This window comes from Nannizzia gypsea, genomic scaffold (assembly GCF_000150975.2).
Source record: "Nannizzia gypsea CBS 118893 supercont1.3 genomic scaffold, whole genome shotgun sequence".
Taxonomy (NCBI): Eukaryota; Fungi; Ascomycota; class Eurotiomycetes; order Onygenales; family Arthrodermataceae; genus Nannizzia; species Nannizzia gypsea.
In genome coordinates this window covers 1,428,157-1,443,799 of record NW_003345199.1, presented here as the reverse complement: position 1 = coordinate 1,443,799, position 15,643 = coordinate 1,428,157, and the positions used below count along the sequence as shown (strand labels likewise).

At 50.3% G+C, this 15,643-nt stretch overlaps 7 protein-coding genes across 7 annotated transcripts in view; 4 read left to right on the top strand and 3 right to left on the bottom strand.

The window, feature by feature from the left end:
- Window positions 1-141: 141 nt before the first annotated feature.
- MGYG_03954 (isovaleryl-CoA dehydrogenase) lies at window positions 142-1,722 on the top strand (the record flags this gene model as incomplete). Its single annotated transcript, XM_003173734.1, has 6 exons — window positions 142-325; window positions 382-469; window positions 529-623; window positions 674-909; window positions 970-1,247; window positions 1,308-1,722. 6 exons carry the CDS (start codon window positions 142-144, stop codon window positions 1,720-1,722), a joined length of 1,296 nt encoding a protein of 431 aa, XP_003173782.1.
- Window positions 1,723-1,867: 145 nt separating this feature from the next.
- On the bottom strand, window positions 1,868-2,891 carry MGYG_03953 (hypothetical protein; the record flags this gene model as incomplete). Its single annotated transcript, XM_003173733.1, has 2 exons — window positions 1,868-2,752; window positions 2,814-2,891. 2 exons carry the CDS (start codon window positions 2,889-2,891, stop codon window positions 1,868-1,870), a joined length of 963 nt encoding a protein of 320 aa, XP_003173781.1.
- Window positions 2,892-3,584: 693 nt separating this feature from the next.
- On the top strand, window positions 3,585-6,008 carry MGYG_03952 (methylcrotonoyl-CoA carboxylase subunit alpha; the record flags this gene model as incomplete). Its single annotated transcript, XM_003173732.1, has 5 exons — window positions 3,585-3,736; window positions 3,813-4,011; window positions 4,073-4,170; window positions 4,235-5,858; window positions 5,943-6,008. The coding sequence occupies 5 exons, from the start codon at window positions 3,585-3,587 to the stop codon at window positions 6,006-6,008; spliced, it is 2,139 nt and encodes a 712-aa protein (XP_003173780.1).
- Window positions 6,009-7,381: 1,373 nt separating this feature from the next.
- MGYG_03951 (D-arabinitol 2-dehydrogenase) lies at window positions 7,382-8,695 on the top strand (the record flags this gene model as incomplete). Its single annotated transcript, XM_003173731.1, has 4 exons — window positions 7,382-7,811; window positions 7,880-7,949; window positions 8,011-8,436; window positions 8,515-8,695. 4 exons carry the CDS (start codon window positions 7,382-7,384, stop codon window positions 8,693-8,695), a joined length of 1,107 nt encoding a protein of 368 aa, XP_003173779.1.
- A 1,576-nt stretch (window positions 8,696-10,271) lies between these two features.
- MGYG_03950 (hypothetical protein) lies at window positions 10,272-11,844 on the top strand (the record flags this gene model as incomplete). The annotated part of the gene is made up of 4 exons (XM_003173730.1): window positions 10,272-10,380; window positions 10,473-10,657; window positions 10,731-11,190; window positions 11,255-11,844. 4 exons carry the CDS (start codon window positions 10,272-10,274, stop codon window positions 11,842-11,844), a joined length of 1,344 nt encoding a protein of 447 aa, XP_003173778.1.
- A 660-nt stretch (window positions 11,845-12,504) lies between these two features.
- On the bottom strand, window positions 12,505-13,122 carry MGYG_03949 (hypothetical protein; the record flags this gene model as incomplete). The annotated part of the gene is made up of 2 exons (XM_003173729.1): window positions 12,505-12,876; window positions 12,937-13,122. 2 exons carry the CDS (start codon window positions 13,120-13,122, stop codon window positions 12,505-12,507), a joined length of 558 nt encoding a protein of 185 aa, XP_003173777.1.
- Window positions 13,123-14,989: 1,867 nt separating this feature from the next.
- MGYG_03948 (hypothetical protein) overlaps window positions 14,990-15,643 on the bottom strand; it is a gene marked incomplete at both ends in the record, with an annotated part of 2,071 nt that continues 1,417 nt past the window's right edge. Inside the window, one exon of the mRNA XM_003173728.1 lies at window positions 14,990-15,565. Within this exon, the coding sequence (XP_003173776.1) occupies window positions 14,990-15,565 (576 nt within the window). The remainder of the gene's footprint in view (window positions 15,566-15,643) is intronic.

The following is a 15,643-nucleotide window of genomic DNA, read 5'->3' as shown; positions in this document are numbered from 1 at the left end:
CAGCCGAGGCACCGAAAGAGGCAGCTTGTAACTTCATCTTTTTCTCGCTTCGTCGTCGCCGTCGGGAGTTGGTATTTCTGCTTTGTCCTTGTCTTTACTGCGTGTTTCTCTGTCCTCGCCTGTATCAAGACATCTATCACCATGGCATCACCTATTCTTCCTCGTTTCCTCGGCCGTTCCGCCTCCAGAGCTACCTTGGCCGCCCGGAGGCAGTTTGTACCTGTTGCGGCATGGCGAGCAGCCTCCACGAAACATCCCCAGGGTTTCACTCCTCCGACCGAAGATGAGCTGACCGAGCTTCGGGATACAGTTCGGGAGTTTGCCAGTATGTGTAACACGGGCAATTGCTAGCATGCGGAGGGCAATGCTGACGGTGTTTAGAGCGAGAGATTCCAGAGGAGGTCGCCGCCAGGACAGACCAGGAGAATCAGTTCCCTGCCGAGATGTGGAAGAAGTTTGGCGAAGCTGGGTACCTACCACACTGTCCCTCAATGCGCAATATAATTGACAGCTAACGGTTATATAAAGTTTCTTGGGTGTCACCGCGGACGAAAAATATGGCGGTCTTGGGATGGGCTACCAGGCGCACTGCATCGTGATGGAAGAACTTAGCCGTGCTTCAGGTAGGCACCCATCTGTTTACTATGATAATAAAAGCCCTAACGTCGTCTAGGAAGCATTGCTCTTTCATACGCTGCTCACTCACAGCTTTGCGTTAACCAGCTCTGCCTCAATGGATCTCCCGAACAGAAAGAGCGCTTCCTGCCGGGTCTTATCTCCGGAGAGAAGATCGGAGCGCTCGCCATGTCCGAACACTCTGCTGGTTCCGATGTTGTGAGCATGAAGACCAAGGCTAAGGCTGTTGACGGTGGATTTGTCCTCAATGGTACCAAGATGTGGATCACCAATGTAGGTTTTGGACTGGTTCTACAGAAACATTAAATTTCTTTGGCTAACAGGAAGATCAAGGGCCCCGACGCTGACTTCATCGTCGTGTACGCCAAAACCGAACCCGATGCTGGCTCAAAGGGTATCACCGCCTTTGTTGTCGAGAAGGACTTCAAGGGCTTCTCATGTGCCCGCAAGCTCGACAAGCTCGGAATGCGTGGATCCAACACTGGTGAACTCATCTTTGAGGATGTCTTCGTCCCACACGCCAACGTTCTAGGCAAGCTCAACAAGGGTGTCAGAGTTTTGATGGAGGGACTTGACCTTGAGCGTCTTGTTCTTAGCGCCGGACCACTTGGGTAAGATATATTTCGTATACGCACGAAGTTCAAACAATTAAGACTAATTAACTTCCCTAGTATCATGCAAGCTTGTCTCGACCTTGTTCTTCCATACACCCACACTCGTACCCAATTCGGCATGCCAATTGCGCACAACCAGCTTATCCAAGGAAAGCTTGCTGATATGTACACCAAGCTCGCTGCCTCCCGAGCCTTCACCTATAATACTGCCCGACATGTTGACCAGTCTGCCGTTTCCTCCGACGGAACCCAGGTCAAGACACAGGACTGTGCCGGTGCCATCTTGTACGCTGCTGAGCGTGCTACTGAATGCACTCTTGATGCCATCCAGCTCATGGGCGGCAACGGATATATCAACGAGATCCCAGCTGGACGACTTCTCCGGGATGCAAAGTTGTACGAGATTGGTGCTGGTACCAGCGAAATTAGACGAATGGTTATTGGAAGAGCGTTCAACAAGGAGTTTGCCTAATTTATAGGATGGATTGTATATACCCTGGATAATGGGATGGTTACAGCGCAGATTAAAAACAGACTCGACTATGTAAAGATAGTACACAATAGTATAGCAGCTTAGAAGGGTTTAGCTAAAAGGAACAAAGTAGGATTCCGAACAACTACTTCCGCCGTGTTGATGATCGCGTAGGCCGAGATGATGTTGCTGTTTTCGCGCCATTTGTATGACCAGCCTTCTTACGCTTCGAGTTCGTTACGGGACCGGGGTTTGAACTAGGGTCAGGGTCATGGGTGATCTGCTCAGCGACCACCTCCGCTTTTCTCTTCCGCCCTCGCTTCGGCGCATTTGGGGCAACAGTAGTAACAATCTCTTTGTATTCTGTGATATTCTTAGGCGCAGGAGGAAGTATGATGTCAAATTTTCGGGTAACCTTCACTGCTTCGGGCGCATTCGAGGCTCTCTTAGGTTGTGAGTCTTCATGCCGCTTCTTCGCAGGCTTTGCGGGCACGCCTTCACTATCAAAGTTGCCTCTTTGGGAGAGTAAGGTCTTTGGACCATGGCCTGTATGAACCAGTCCATCAGCTTCCATACCACTCCCAATGTTGTATTTATAGTTTAACCGTGCCCGATTTTCACTATCACGGCGAAATCTTGTCGATAATTGGTCACGGAACGTTTCCTTGATAGTTCCGTCATGCTTTAGTTTTTCATTTATATTTTTCGTCTTTGGCTTCGACTCTTGGAAGATTTCACGCCAGTTCTTGAGGAGAGACACCTTCTCTCCCTCTCCAGGTTTATACAGTGGTCCATCATTATTTCCCCGCGGACCAGCGGACCACGACACGCCGTAATACATGGCCGTGTCAGACTGAGTTGGCTTCTTGCTGTCACCTTCCTCCTTTCGACGGCGGGGTTTCTGAGGTCTATCATGGTCATAGTACTCATCCGAAAGATATTCCCAGTCTGTATCACTGTCTAGCGCGGCCTCGAAAGCGCCGTCATCCAGGAAGACCGGGTCCGGGTTTACCAGCATAGCCAGGTCATCCTACCACTCAATTCTTTAGCGGCCAACTTCTAAGTTCCCAGGGAAATAGCCTCATACTTACGGTATAATGAGGTTCTCCACAGTCTATCCAAAGATAATCCTCTCCCATGAACTCGTCGTAGTCTTCAGAGTCGGACATGGTGATTTATCAGTTTCAGGCGCGGGAGACCGCAATGCCTTTATGCAGTATTAATGACGTATTTTAAACAATCTGATGGTAAATCGCCTGTATAAAATAGGTATCTTATCCAGCTTCAAGTCTCGGGTATCAACCGGAGGTGATCAATCGACAAGCTGCGGCGCTTGCAGCTTCTTACCACCAAACACCGAAAGAGCGAAAGAATGCCCAAAATTCCCCAATCAGGCAAACCAAGCACACTCCTTCCTCAGCAGATAAGTCCAGCTACCTGCAATCCATTGAATCTCCTCTCTCTCTCTCCTAACGAGCGTGTTTTCTCTATGTAGGTCACTTTGATACTCGTCAGCCTAAATTAAAAAAAAAAGTTCAAAAAGAAAAAAAAAGATCCAGCTTTTTTGCTGTATGACGTAATAGGTACCAAGTCACGTGAAATAACCCAGAAGGAAGGTAGCCCGAGAGTCCCGTGACCCCGGCACCCCTTCCGATACGTAAATACAGCGTAAATACCGGGACCGGCCGCCGACCGCCCGCTTTCCATCGGCGCCCACCCAAGAATTGCCGAACTAGGAAACTCGCGCGGCTTCATTTTTCTTCCTGTGTTGATATCAGAAAAGACAAAACCCTCTTCTTCGAATCAAATTGAACTGGACATGGTGTTGGGCTTCTAGTCGACCAGCTTCAACTTCGTCCATCATGTCGTTTCTTCTGCGCGCCTCTGCCTCGCGCATCCCCCAGCGCGCCATCTTCGCTGCTTCCTCCCTCCGTCATAGCTCTTCGACAGCTACCGGCAAGGGTACCACCTCGCTCAATTCGATCCTTATTGCCAACAGAGGAGAGATTGCGCTGTAAGAAATGCTTCCTCGGTGCCAATTTCAACCGGATTAAGCTGTTTGTTTGCTAATGAACGATTTGTTGCTGCAGACGAGTGGGAAGGACAGCTGGACAGCATGGCATCCGCGTAACAACCCTGTACACAGACCCTGACGCCCATGCTCAGCATGCATTGAGCTCGCCGTTTGCCTATAATCTGGGCGAGACCTCTGCTTACCTGGATGGAGATCGAATAATTGAGATTGCTAAACGGGAGGGATGCAAGGGAATACATCCTGGCTACGGATTTGTACGTTGTTATAGCCGCCTTGTTGCTTGTGAGCAGGATAATAGATGCTAACAGGATACAGTTGAGTGAAAATGCTGGCTTCGCAAAGAAGTGTACAGATGCCGGTCTTATCTTCATTGGACCACCACCTTCGGCCATTGACGCCATGGGTGACAAGAGGTGAGCGTTGGTGGTTGTTGTTGTTGAAAACAATCATCAGTTTATACTAACATCATTATAATAGCCGCTCAAAGGAGATTATGACTGCTGCCGGCGTGCCCTGCGTCCCCGGATACCACGGCACAAACCAAGACGTCAACTTCCTCGCTGCTGAGGCCGAGAAGATCAAATACCCTGTCCTCATCAAGGCCGTCAAGGGTGGTGGTGGAAAGGGCATGCGTATTGCTCGCACTGCTGCAGAATTCCAGGACCAGCTCAGATCCGCCAAATCTGAGGCCAAGAGCTCCTTTGGTGACGATAACATGCTTATTGAGAAGTACATCACCACCCCACGCCATATCGAAGTCCAGGTGTTCGCAGACCAGCACGGAAACTCAGTTGCCTTGGGGGAGAGAGACTGTAGTGTCCAGCGTCGTCACCAGAAGGTCCTCGAGGAGTCGCCGGCACCACATCTGCCAGAGGCTACAAGAAAGGACCTTTGGGCCAAGGCGAGAGATGCCGCATTGGCTGTCGGTTATGAAGGCGCTGGTACCGTTGAGTTCATTTTCGACAACGACACCGGCGAGTTCTTCTTCATGGAGATGAACACTCGATTGCAGGTTGAGCATCCAGTTACCGAGATGGTTACTGGACAGGATCTTGTTCACTGGCAGCTACTTGTAGCAGAGGGAAAGCCTCTCCCTCTCACCCAGGAGGAGGTCGAGGCCAAGATGGCTACCATGGGTCATGCTATCGAAGCCCGAATCTACGCTGAGAACCCAGAACAGAACTTCGTGCCGGACTCCGGTAAGCTGATCCACGTCCGTACTCCACAGCCCACCGAGGACGTGCGTATCGATGCCGGTTTCGTTGCCGGTGACGAAGTTTCTTCACACTACGACCCCATGATCTCAAAACTCATCGTCCGGGGCGCAGACCGTACCGAGGCTCTGCGCAACCTTTCCATGGCCCTTGAACAGTACGAAGTTGCCGGCCCGATCACCAATATCGAGTTCCTCAAGCGTGTCTGCAAGAGCCCCGACTTTATCGCCGGAGAAGTCGAGACTGGCTACATCGAGAAGCATCGTGAGGAGCTGTTCGCTAAGGAACCGGTTGAGCCAGAGCTCTGGGCTCAGGTAGCTCTCTCAACCTTTATCTCGGGAACCAGCCCTAGCAACCCTGTTGGAAATACCGGTACAGGAGTTGGCTTCAGCCCAGGCTACCAGCAACGCCAGTTCACCTTTGTCGAAGCAACAGCCCCCAATACCCCTGAGGCCACTCCAGCTACCGTTCAAATCTATCAGACTGGCCCATCAAGCTACGATGTGACCATCAACAACGAGAAGACATTTAGCAATGTTACTGCCACCCTTTCCGCCGATGGCAAGGCTCTTACCTCTTTCTTCCCCCATACCCGTCTTGACACCACCGTGATCCGTGATGAAGACAGCATCACTGCCTTCCAGCACGGACGACAGTACAGACTCAAGGTTCCCCGAGCCAAGTGGATGGAGAAGGCGCTAGGTATTAAAGAATTGACCAACAGCGTCCTAGCTCCCATGCCATGCAAGATCCTACGTGTCGAAGTAGCCGAAGGTGCGGTAGTGGAGAAGGACCAGCCTCTTGTTGTGATTGAGAGTATGAAGATGGAAACGGTTATCAGAAGTCCAATCAAGGGTGTGGTGGAGAAGATCGTGCATAAACAAGGGGTAAGTCTGAAAATTCGCATAACACAACGACTGATAGCAAAGGTCTAGAAGGCGATGGCTGACCAACGATGTGATTTATTCTAGGACATTTGCAAGGCTGGCACAGCGCTGGTCGAGTTCGCTGCCGAGCCGGAAGCCCCGGAGTCGTAAAGGGAGGCGCCGATTTTCGGCCTTCACCAGGGCTATCAAAGACGGTCAAGTGATTGGCATCTTTGCTGATGAATTGAGAAGAAAGAAAAGAAAGAAAGAAAGAGTAGACAAATCCAATGTCTGTTCTCTCATCTTAGCGTTGGAATTATCAAATCTCGCAACGAAGTTACCCACCATGGGCTCCGATCACCCTGTTTGGCCGGCATTTTCTCGCCCGTTCGGAGTATGTAAGAAGCAACGAAAGCATCTCCACCTCCTTCCCCTTCTTATTGATCGTCCCGGGACAACAGAAACATAGCAAACCAACGTCTCTTTCAGGCCACGATGGCTTTTCTTAGCAGCTCATCGGTGCGCTGGAGAAGTCGATATCCCTCCCACCCAATTATTCAATATATTTTCACATTGCGGCATTCTTGTTTCAAGGGGGTTATACATAATGGATGATACGATGACGACTCCTTTTTATTGTTTGTTTACGCATTTTCTCGAACTGTTTCTCTCTTCTTTTTGGCAACCATTCGAGGAGAGAAGAGCGTCCTGGAGAGACCTGCCCCCCTTGCTGTATATATAAAACCTCAGAACACCATCAACAACACCAGATCTAGAACGATAGAAATCAACAATAAAAATGAAACACAACACGTAAAAATATACCTGGTCAAAATTTAACGAATAAGAAAAGAGAGAATCTTGCCCTTCTGGAAGCCCGACCGCCGCCACCGGCGACTCCACCTACCAAGGGAAACCCCTGGCCGAGCTCCAGTTAAACCCCAGTTAATGCTAGTTAAAACCAGTTAAAGCTCCAGTTAAAGCCTTGCGTAGGATGGCAGCTAAAAAAAGGCGCGCCCGAAGCTCTCCCACCCTTCCATCGCTTATCACCCCTTTCTGCCCGCGGTCATGCTGTGCTTTCTTAGCTAGTAGTAACAGATGCTCAAGTGACATTTCGGTGGATCAGCAATGGAAGAAAGGTCCCATATTTCTTGCCCTCGGGCTCGGCTGGGAAGAGATTTCATTTCGTGACCTTCATCCTCTCTCACTTCTACCTCTTCTGCTCCTGCTGCTACTCCTACTTCTATAACATCTCTTCCCAGTCCAACTTGCTGCGGCGGCCGTCTTGGTGAACGCAACCAAGGTCACTGATTGAAGTTGATTATCCATTGGCCACCTGGGCGGTGAATTGTTACGGGACAAGGTATGCGACCTGTTTTTGCTCGATACAAGCTGTACAAGCTCCGCTGAGTTACTAATTGGCATGACGTCTGCAAACAGGCCATAAATCTCGACCAACAGTGGTGACTGTAGCATCGACTACCCAACGACCATCTAGCCATCATCGAAAGCGATAGCAGATAAGCACACAGAGGGAGAGAACCATGTTCAGGCTATCTGCGAGGAGCAGCTTGCTTCGGGCCGCCTGTGGCCCATCATCGGCCGTCAGGGCACAGTCGGCTGCCGCTACTGCAGGACGATTCAGGGCACAGCAATCGGCTTACAGGAGAAACATTTCATCTTCTGCCGCTTTATACAAAGATAACGAGAAGGTTCCTGCAGCAGCTATCGATGCAGAGGGTGGTTTGGCTCGAACAGATGATAGCGTGAGAGTTGAGTACCCTCCGGACGATGAGATGCCGCAGACGCCTATCGTGCAGGGCAGGGGAGGTCGACATTTCAAGCGGACGCTGGCCTCATTCTCGCTCGAGGGCCGAGTATCCGTGATCACTGGGGGTGCGCGTGGATTGGGACTGGTTATGGGCCAAGCATTGGTCGCATCCGGCTCAGATCTTGCCATTGTCGATTTGAACAGTACGTTGGTTCAACGACCACGAAAAAAATGATTGATGTGTGTGTGACTTTAGCTAACTGCTGTATAGAACAGGAGGCAGAGATCCAGGCAAAGAAGCTACTGGAGCAGTTTCAAAAGGAGAACCCAGGTCTTGATCAGTCAGTAGAATCACCACATGGACAGTCCCAATCTATGACGAAGCTGACGGGATAACAACAGCCTACCCAAAATCACAGCTCACTATGCGGACGTGGGCGATCCTGAGTCCGTCAACGCCAGCATTGCCCAGATCCTTTCAGAGCATAGCAAGATAGATCACCTGGTCACTTCGGCTGGCTTTACCGAGAACTTCGACGCCATCAGCTACCCTTACGACCGCATCCAAAAGCTATGGAAAGTCAACGTTGACGGCTCATACTTGTTTGCTGTTGAGGTGGCCAAGCATCTGATGGAACGTAAGGCTCCCGGCAGCATGGTGCTGATAGGAAGCATGTCCGGCTCGATTGTGAATGTTCCACAGCCTCAGGCACCGTATAATGCTGCAAAGGCGGCGATCCGGCACCTGGCTGCCTCACTGGCTGTCGAATGGGCGGGGGCTGGTATCAGGGTTAACTGTATCAGCCCAGGATACATGCTGACCGCATTGTAAGTCTACTCTGGTGCTGAAGTATATATTGCATCATTTTATCTATGATACTAACAAGGGGGGCCCGGCGTGGATAGGACACGAAAAATCCTTGATGATAACCCAGACCTCAACCAGAAATGGACGTCGCTGATTCCCCAAGGCAAGATGGGTGTGCCGGAGGATCTGATGGGTGCCGTCGTCTTCCTTACCAGTGACGCTAGCAAGTACGTTACCGGTGCGGACCTGCGTGTCGACGGCGGATATACCGTTACCTAAAGAGACAAAAGCTTCCGTGCTTCCTCTGTCTGTTTCCCTATTCCCCGGTTGGCTGGCTAGTTTCCGTTAGTTAGTTAGATCTTATTCTCTTACGGAGTACTTTTTAATAAATGAACCAATAATGCCACCTCTGGCCATTAGCCGATATCCTTGCTCCCTCCATATCCGGATGGATTTACTAAGTACTCCGTACAGACATATGTACCATGTCTGGTATGCATCCCGTATATGACATTCCAGTCTGGGCCAGCGGACACTAGAATCATAATGGAGATAAAGCCGCTGATACGAGAGCGAGTCTGCAGTCCGCTGTACTCCGTACATCGTACATGCATCGAACAGGCGAGATACCACGGTTGCAGGACTGGACACCATCTCGAAGTCCTGCAATGCCTGGAGGAGGGGGAGGAAAAAAGAAAACATCCGCAGCTGACGGACGACTTGGAATCAAAGTCTCGATCACAAACTCGCTTCAGGCTGAAACCTGGAGGCTGGAAGTTCTCCTTTGGGCTGGCTGCCCCTGTCTGCGTCTCTCTCGTCCTGCAGCTCTCTGCCCGGGCTCACCCTGGACCTGCTCGACCTTCCTGGCCTCGTCCTGCATTGCATGGATTCTTCCGTCACGTCGCCGCTGGATATCGAGACTCCAGCTAGCTAGTCAAAGTAAAGGCCCAGCTTTTTCTGCACGGCACATGACCTTGGCCGTTTTTTATCCCTTTCGACTCGTCTGTTGCTGCTGCTTCGTCTTAATGGGATGTCCCGTCCGTGTCTGTAGCTGTATATAGCTTGTTCTTCGTTGTTGCTGTTGCTGTTGCTGCTGTCGTTGTTGTTGATTTGAAGTTGAAGGTTGAAGTTGAATGAAGTTGACGTTCGACCGACGTCGTCAAAAGAAGCTGTCGAGTCCATCCCAATCGGGACATCCCAACGTCACCTCGTCAACTACATCTTGTTTCTATAGCGACTGTCTCCTGCCCTGCCTTTAATATCACCAACATCGCCGTCGCCGTCGCCAGCACCGCCAGCCATAAAACGCAGCTTCTCCAGCTTCATCTCTTCAACTTGACTTATCGCGGACCCGCAGGTCATCCGGACACTTCACGTGCTGCGGCAGCCGACCTGCCCCGTCCGCGCCTCTTTTTCTATAACTTATCGCCCGCTCTCTCCATCCACGGCCTCCACGTCTTCCCTCTCGCAACCTCCCGTCCGCCTCACCTCAGCTTCTTTTCCTCTGCTCATACGCCAGCTTCCCTGCATTAGCCCATCCTCCATCCCCAGGAACAGCGAACCGAGAGGCTAAATACCCCTTCGCGCTCCGTTGGCTGCCGTCAACCCGCGCCATGTTGATCATGCGCGCCCGTTGAGCTTAACCCTGCACACCGCATACTATACCAGGCTGCCAGGTCTTGAGCAAAAGAGGAAGGACACGAGAGGGCCAAGATATCGACATATATACCACCGGTGGCCGTCCTGTTTTTCCTCTGCGCTTGGCTGTACCTACGTACCGAGTTGATATCCGTATGCTGGCGGTGTAGTCGAGCCGTACCTCGCACATCTACGTTGTCTCGTGGGCAGCTGGACCATGACGGAAGCTCTCCCCCACGGCATCGTCTTCAACACCCACAGCATCCGCTCGGAGCTCAACCATGACTCTCACGTCGAGGTTGAGGATGTGGCCAGGCTGTGGAGAGGTGAGGCTCTTTCTTTGTTCCTTGCCCTTTGTTCACCTGAGCAACTAGTTGTTCGCCCTTTAGTTTTTGGCACTGTTGACCCCGGTCTTTAGTCTATACGACGAACAAGACCACCCTGGAGAAAGATGCCGGCAGACGACTGGAGAACCTGTTTTGGAGAATATGGAGTAATGGACGGATAAGCTGCACCATACGTGGATACACCCTGGCCTCACTCTTTATCCAGATCTCAGAAGGAGAGTTCACTACCGAAGAGTGGCTCAGGAAGGAAAGAGAGGTAAACGACTGAGAGCAATACTCTTTCAATTGTTCCCGGAAGCTGCCGGCAGAAGCTAACTTACTGAATCTAGCTTGCCGGGCTTAAACCAAAAGCCATTCCTCACGGATTTTACGTTGACAATTCGCTGCCCAAATCATCCTCCTTTCAGGGGCCAAGCAGGAGTAATAGCTCCAGGCTCACTCCTTCCGGCAGCAGTGTGAAAACTCACCTTCCACCATCCATCCTTAAGAAGCCACGGCCGCCCTCGGACGAACAGCTGCCTGACTCGCCCTCCAGGGCAGGCGTCACTGCATCATATTCCGGAGACAGTCTCTACCAACAGTCTGACCGGTCACGCTCTGGCTCGATCAGGAGAAAGAAGACCACTTTTGCCAGCAATCTTACTTGCTCACAGGAGATGGAGCCAGGTTCTCTTCCACGAAAGATCAACCGGCCTTTCCCCACGCGGACTCTCGATAGTCCTGCCGAGCCTCGGCCTCAGTCTCCTCCGTCCAAGTTTAGGGGTCCATTCGACGACAGCCCCGCTCAATGTAAGCATTCAACCTGGCACCCACTAGAAATGGATGTAATATTGACATTGGCTCCGTTCTTCAGCCCCTAATTCACGGCCAAACAACCCTGCAGCTTCCAGCCTGTCTAAAAGGCCCCAGTTTAGGTCTCCGTTTGCAACCCAATCCTCCTCACAGCCTCAACAGAGAGGTTCATACACACCTCAGGAGGGTAACTTGACAGCAAACATAAGGATGGCATCAACCATTACCGCTGGAGATAAAATGATGCTGGAAGAGTATCTCGCAAACTCGCCTGTAGTCATAGAAGACAGACCACCATCAGAGCAGCCATCCACTGCCTCCCTAGTTGAAAAGGGTTTCCGCTCCCGCTTTGTCAAGGAGCAAGTCAAAGTGAAAGAGCAGTATCACCGCGTTTCTTCCCTCACCAACCTGATAGACAGCTCCCAGCCTGGATCAGACCCTAGTCCCAATCGTTCCTCGACCTCTTCTTCTTCCTCAAAGAATCCGAAACCAAAATCAAAGCATTCGCCCACACCCTCCACTTCTTCCACTCACTCTACCGCTGGTAATGATAATAGTAATAATCGGCCGTCTCCTACGAGAGCATCAACAGCGCCAAACGCACCATCACCCACCAATGCCAGTTCATCGAACAGGCGATCCAAAAAATAATCGATCCAGCTATTTTGTTCTATATCCCTCCTATCAACCAACTAACCACCCACCCACCACCCACCATTGCGCTTCCACTTTTTTGACCCATTTGTACTTATACGAACGTCTTGTTACCCATTCCCTAGCCCCATTGGCAACGAGATATGAATACATAATCACCGGAATATGGATAGATAGATCTGCATTCCTCTTTGGCAGCGAGGGAAGGAGGCATAGCATGATGAATGCAGATACGTTCGGGTAGTTTATGGATAACTAACGTATTGAATGAAGAAATGAGCAGTTCTGTTTGGTCGGGGGTTAATCCAACTGGTGGACCTTCTTTTCTTTTCTTTCTGTTTCCTTTTGCCTTTTATCTTTTGTATACCCATGGGTTTGGACTCGATATCGGAAAAAAATGCAAGTTTTACGTCTTCTCACTCTCGCTTATGCTATGTAAATTCATAGACAGACACCTTGAGCGCCGATAAGATGCAGAAAGAAACAAAAGAGAAAGAGAAAAGTATCAGGGACAGGAAAAAAACAGAACAAGATGAAGAAGAATCTTGGAGATAAAAGAAGGAATACCCCGTGTCGTGCAAGGGAGAACTGGTACATCCCCAAACGAGTGTTGGAAGGAATTCTCCTTCAAATGCAAGCAGACAGACGGGCAGACAGCTAAACATGCTCGATATGCTCTTCATCAAAGGCCTTCTCGTCTTTCTGGACGCCGCCGGCCTTGTTTCCTCTCCACCAGCGGATACCGCACCAAGCACAGGTGATGGCCCAGAAGCACAAGTTGACCAAATCGACGTAGGCAGAGTGCTTCATGCGCTTGAGACTCTTGTCTTTGTCATCGTCGACAGTGATGTACAGCTTTGCGAAAATGCCGAACTGCGTCAGCCAGAGGATGACTAGGACGCTGTCGTAGACGAAGCATGGTAGGTGGATGAAAGTTGCTTGAGATAGGGGTCGTCGGACGGCGCATGGGACAAGGATGTAGACAAGCCCTGAGATGGCGGATAGTGTGCCAACGACGGTTGCATATATCTATAGAACCGTTAGAATATGGTGTTAAATCCATCCAGAAGGATAAGAAGAAGCACGAACCCATCGTGAGTCTTGGGTGTCACCATGTTTTCGGGCCCGGTCGACGTCTTGCGCATACAGGCCGATGACGGCGATGCCAAAGACAAACTGCAAGAATCGAATACAGCATTCAAACAGTGTACCGATGAGGGATCCAGTAGAATAGCGGCTCTTGATGCCCTTGAGGAGTAGTCCGGCAACGAACATGTTGATATCTTGCGTCGGTTGGTTGGTTGGTTGGGGTGTAGATGTATTGTATCGAGGCAGAGGAGAAACGGCAGGTTATACACTGGTTATAACTGCTCTCTGGAGGGCTTATAGCGAATAAATAAAGGCAAGGAAAGGTTCGATATTAAGTCGATATGTGCTGGCTTCACAGAAGCAGGATTCGTATGTAATGAATATATATGTGGGGGGGAAGCAGTGCGCTGCACCACTGGTGGATTGATTGATTGATGAAGTGAAGGAATAAATAGACAACACAGCAGGTTGAATGAATAGAGGATGAACAATAGATGAATGAAAGAAGAGAGGGAGAGAATACAAGGAAAAGAAAGAGAAAATAGAAAGGAAAAGAAAAGGGGGGAAGGCCGGTGAATTGGGATGTCCTGGTTGATTAATGCTGAATAGGAGGAAAGGAGAATTTGATATCGAGGACAGCGGACGCTTTATATGTACATATCCTCCTTCATGCCCTGTCCTGTCCTATGCTGCGATATGTCTTCCATCTACACGACCATAGGTCAAAGATAGCATCAAAGTGCCGCCCGGGAACGGTATCTCAGGGGGGCGGTGGTATAATCTCCATGCTCGAATCAGATACAAGGCAGAGACCATGAAACGACATGGCGGGAGTTTCACTATGGAGCTGCCTTCGAGGTATTCTAGGTTTCCACGGGCTAGAGCAAGTTGGAAGTTCGCTCGAAGGAGGAAGATGGATTGGATGGGAGTCGATCTTGTCTGTGTTTAAGGGGAAGCAAGCTGGTTAAGCGCCAGCTTCATTTAGCGCCCAGGTACGAGACCATGGCCAGTAAGGTGTGAGAGACGATATATTTTGGTTTACTATAGACATGGTTGAAAACTTTTAATGCTGCCGTTCTAAATTTAACGTACAAACCCGCTGCGGCGGCTAGAGTGAAGAACTGTTGCTCTAAGCGCCGTGTCCACTTGGGGCGTTTCAGGATGGACAAGAGTGTGGAAGATGAGCTACGGAGAGGGAGGCTGGCCATGGAAGAAGTATTGTGTTTTATTGATATTTTTTGGTTACTATCTTCCATCATGTAGTGTAATGTGTATTTGTAGATAGACGCTGCTAGCATCCATCAAACTGCGATCTCAACACCAGCAGCACAAACTCTCAACTCAACTGCCGCCAGACAGTAGCTCTCAGGCTTCATCAACATAGCCCGAGACGAACTATTCAACTCACCAAGGCCGTAGCGGAGTAACATGGTATGGCGTGATACAAAGCTGCAGGTACCGAACAGCGGATAAGGTTCTCCTTTCTCTGCAAACCACCGCGCCCTGGCCGTCCCGCTGACAGACAGGATGATAATCATAATTCTCAAAAACAATGGATCAACGCTTCCAAGAGCGCCATATCATGCAGGTCACATGCATAGCGTAGTACGCTTCCAAAAAAGCGAGGCAAGAGGTAAGGAAAGCGGGTAGGGGGGCATATAGTTATGAGGTAAAGGTAAGGATAGAGTGGGGACGTCATGATAGGATGTAATTGATTCGAAACAATGGGGGAAGAAGGGGAAATGGGATGTAAACGTATCGACATGATGATCGTATCTGTTGATCTGTTAATGGAGGGGGGGTTAATAGGGAAATTTGGGGATAGGGAGATATGGATATAGGATAAGGGGTAATAAAATATTAAAAAGCCAGGAGGTGCATCATGAATATGGTGGTAAGGGATGCATCAAGACATGAACTCGGGAAGAAAATGAAAGGGGGAGATGAAGACATACAGAAAGAGTAACAGGGAGAGGAGAGAGGCATAAAAGAGAAGGGTTGGGGGGGAACTAGGGGAACTATACCGAGCCAGAAATTCGGGGAGCATTAACCGTCAACCCGCTCGGCCAGAACCTCCGCCTCCTCCTCCGGCAGCTGCCAAAGCTGACGCCTTGCCTGCATGTCCGCCAGTACCACCAACATTAATACTATCTTTCATCGAATTTGGTGGAGAAGGAGGGTGATGGTGCTTTGGAATTGAAGGCGGAATGCGAGGAGCTGCATCCGTAGGAATGTCTTCATGCCCATCATCTTCATAATCTTCATCATACTCTTCAAGGTCGGGTGGAATATTCTGATCATTGGGGTGAGGAGGCGCTCGATCAACATGGCCTTGACCCTGACCCTGAGTCTGAGCGTGTCCCTGGCCATGAACTGCGGCAGCGTTCTGATGTTTTGCGGCATTCTTGTTTCCCTTCTTCCCCTTTCGACCCTTCATCTTGGCCTTTTCAAGTAAACGGCGCTTCTCGGCTAACCGTCTACGCTCCTTGCGGTCCTTTATCTCGTATTGCCGGATAAGCGCCTCGGGAGGATGGCCGAATATGCTTTCATACTCACAAAACTCACATATCCAGATACTCTCAAGGTCTGGGGGATGGTGGAGGTTGGTAAACTGCTGCTGAATGCGCCGCTGCGGCAGCATTTGCATATATTGCTCGAGCTGACCTGCGGGTTTCCGATGCGGTGAGCGGAGCTTGAGCTTGACCCG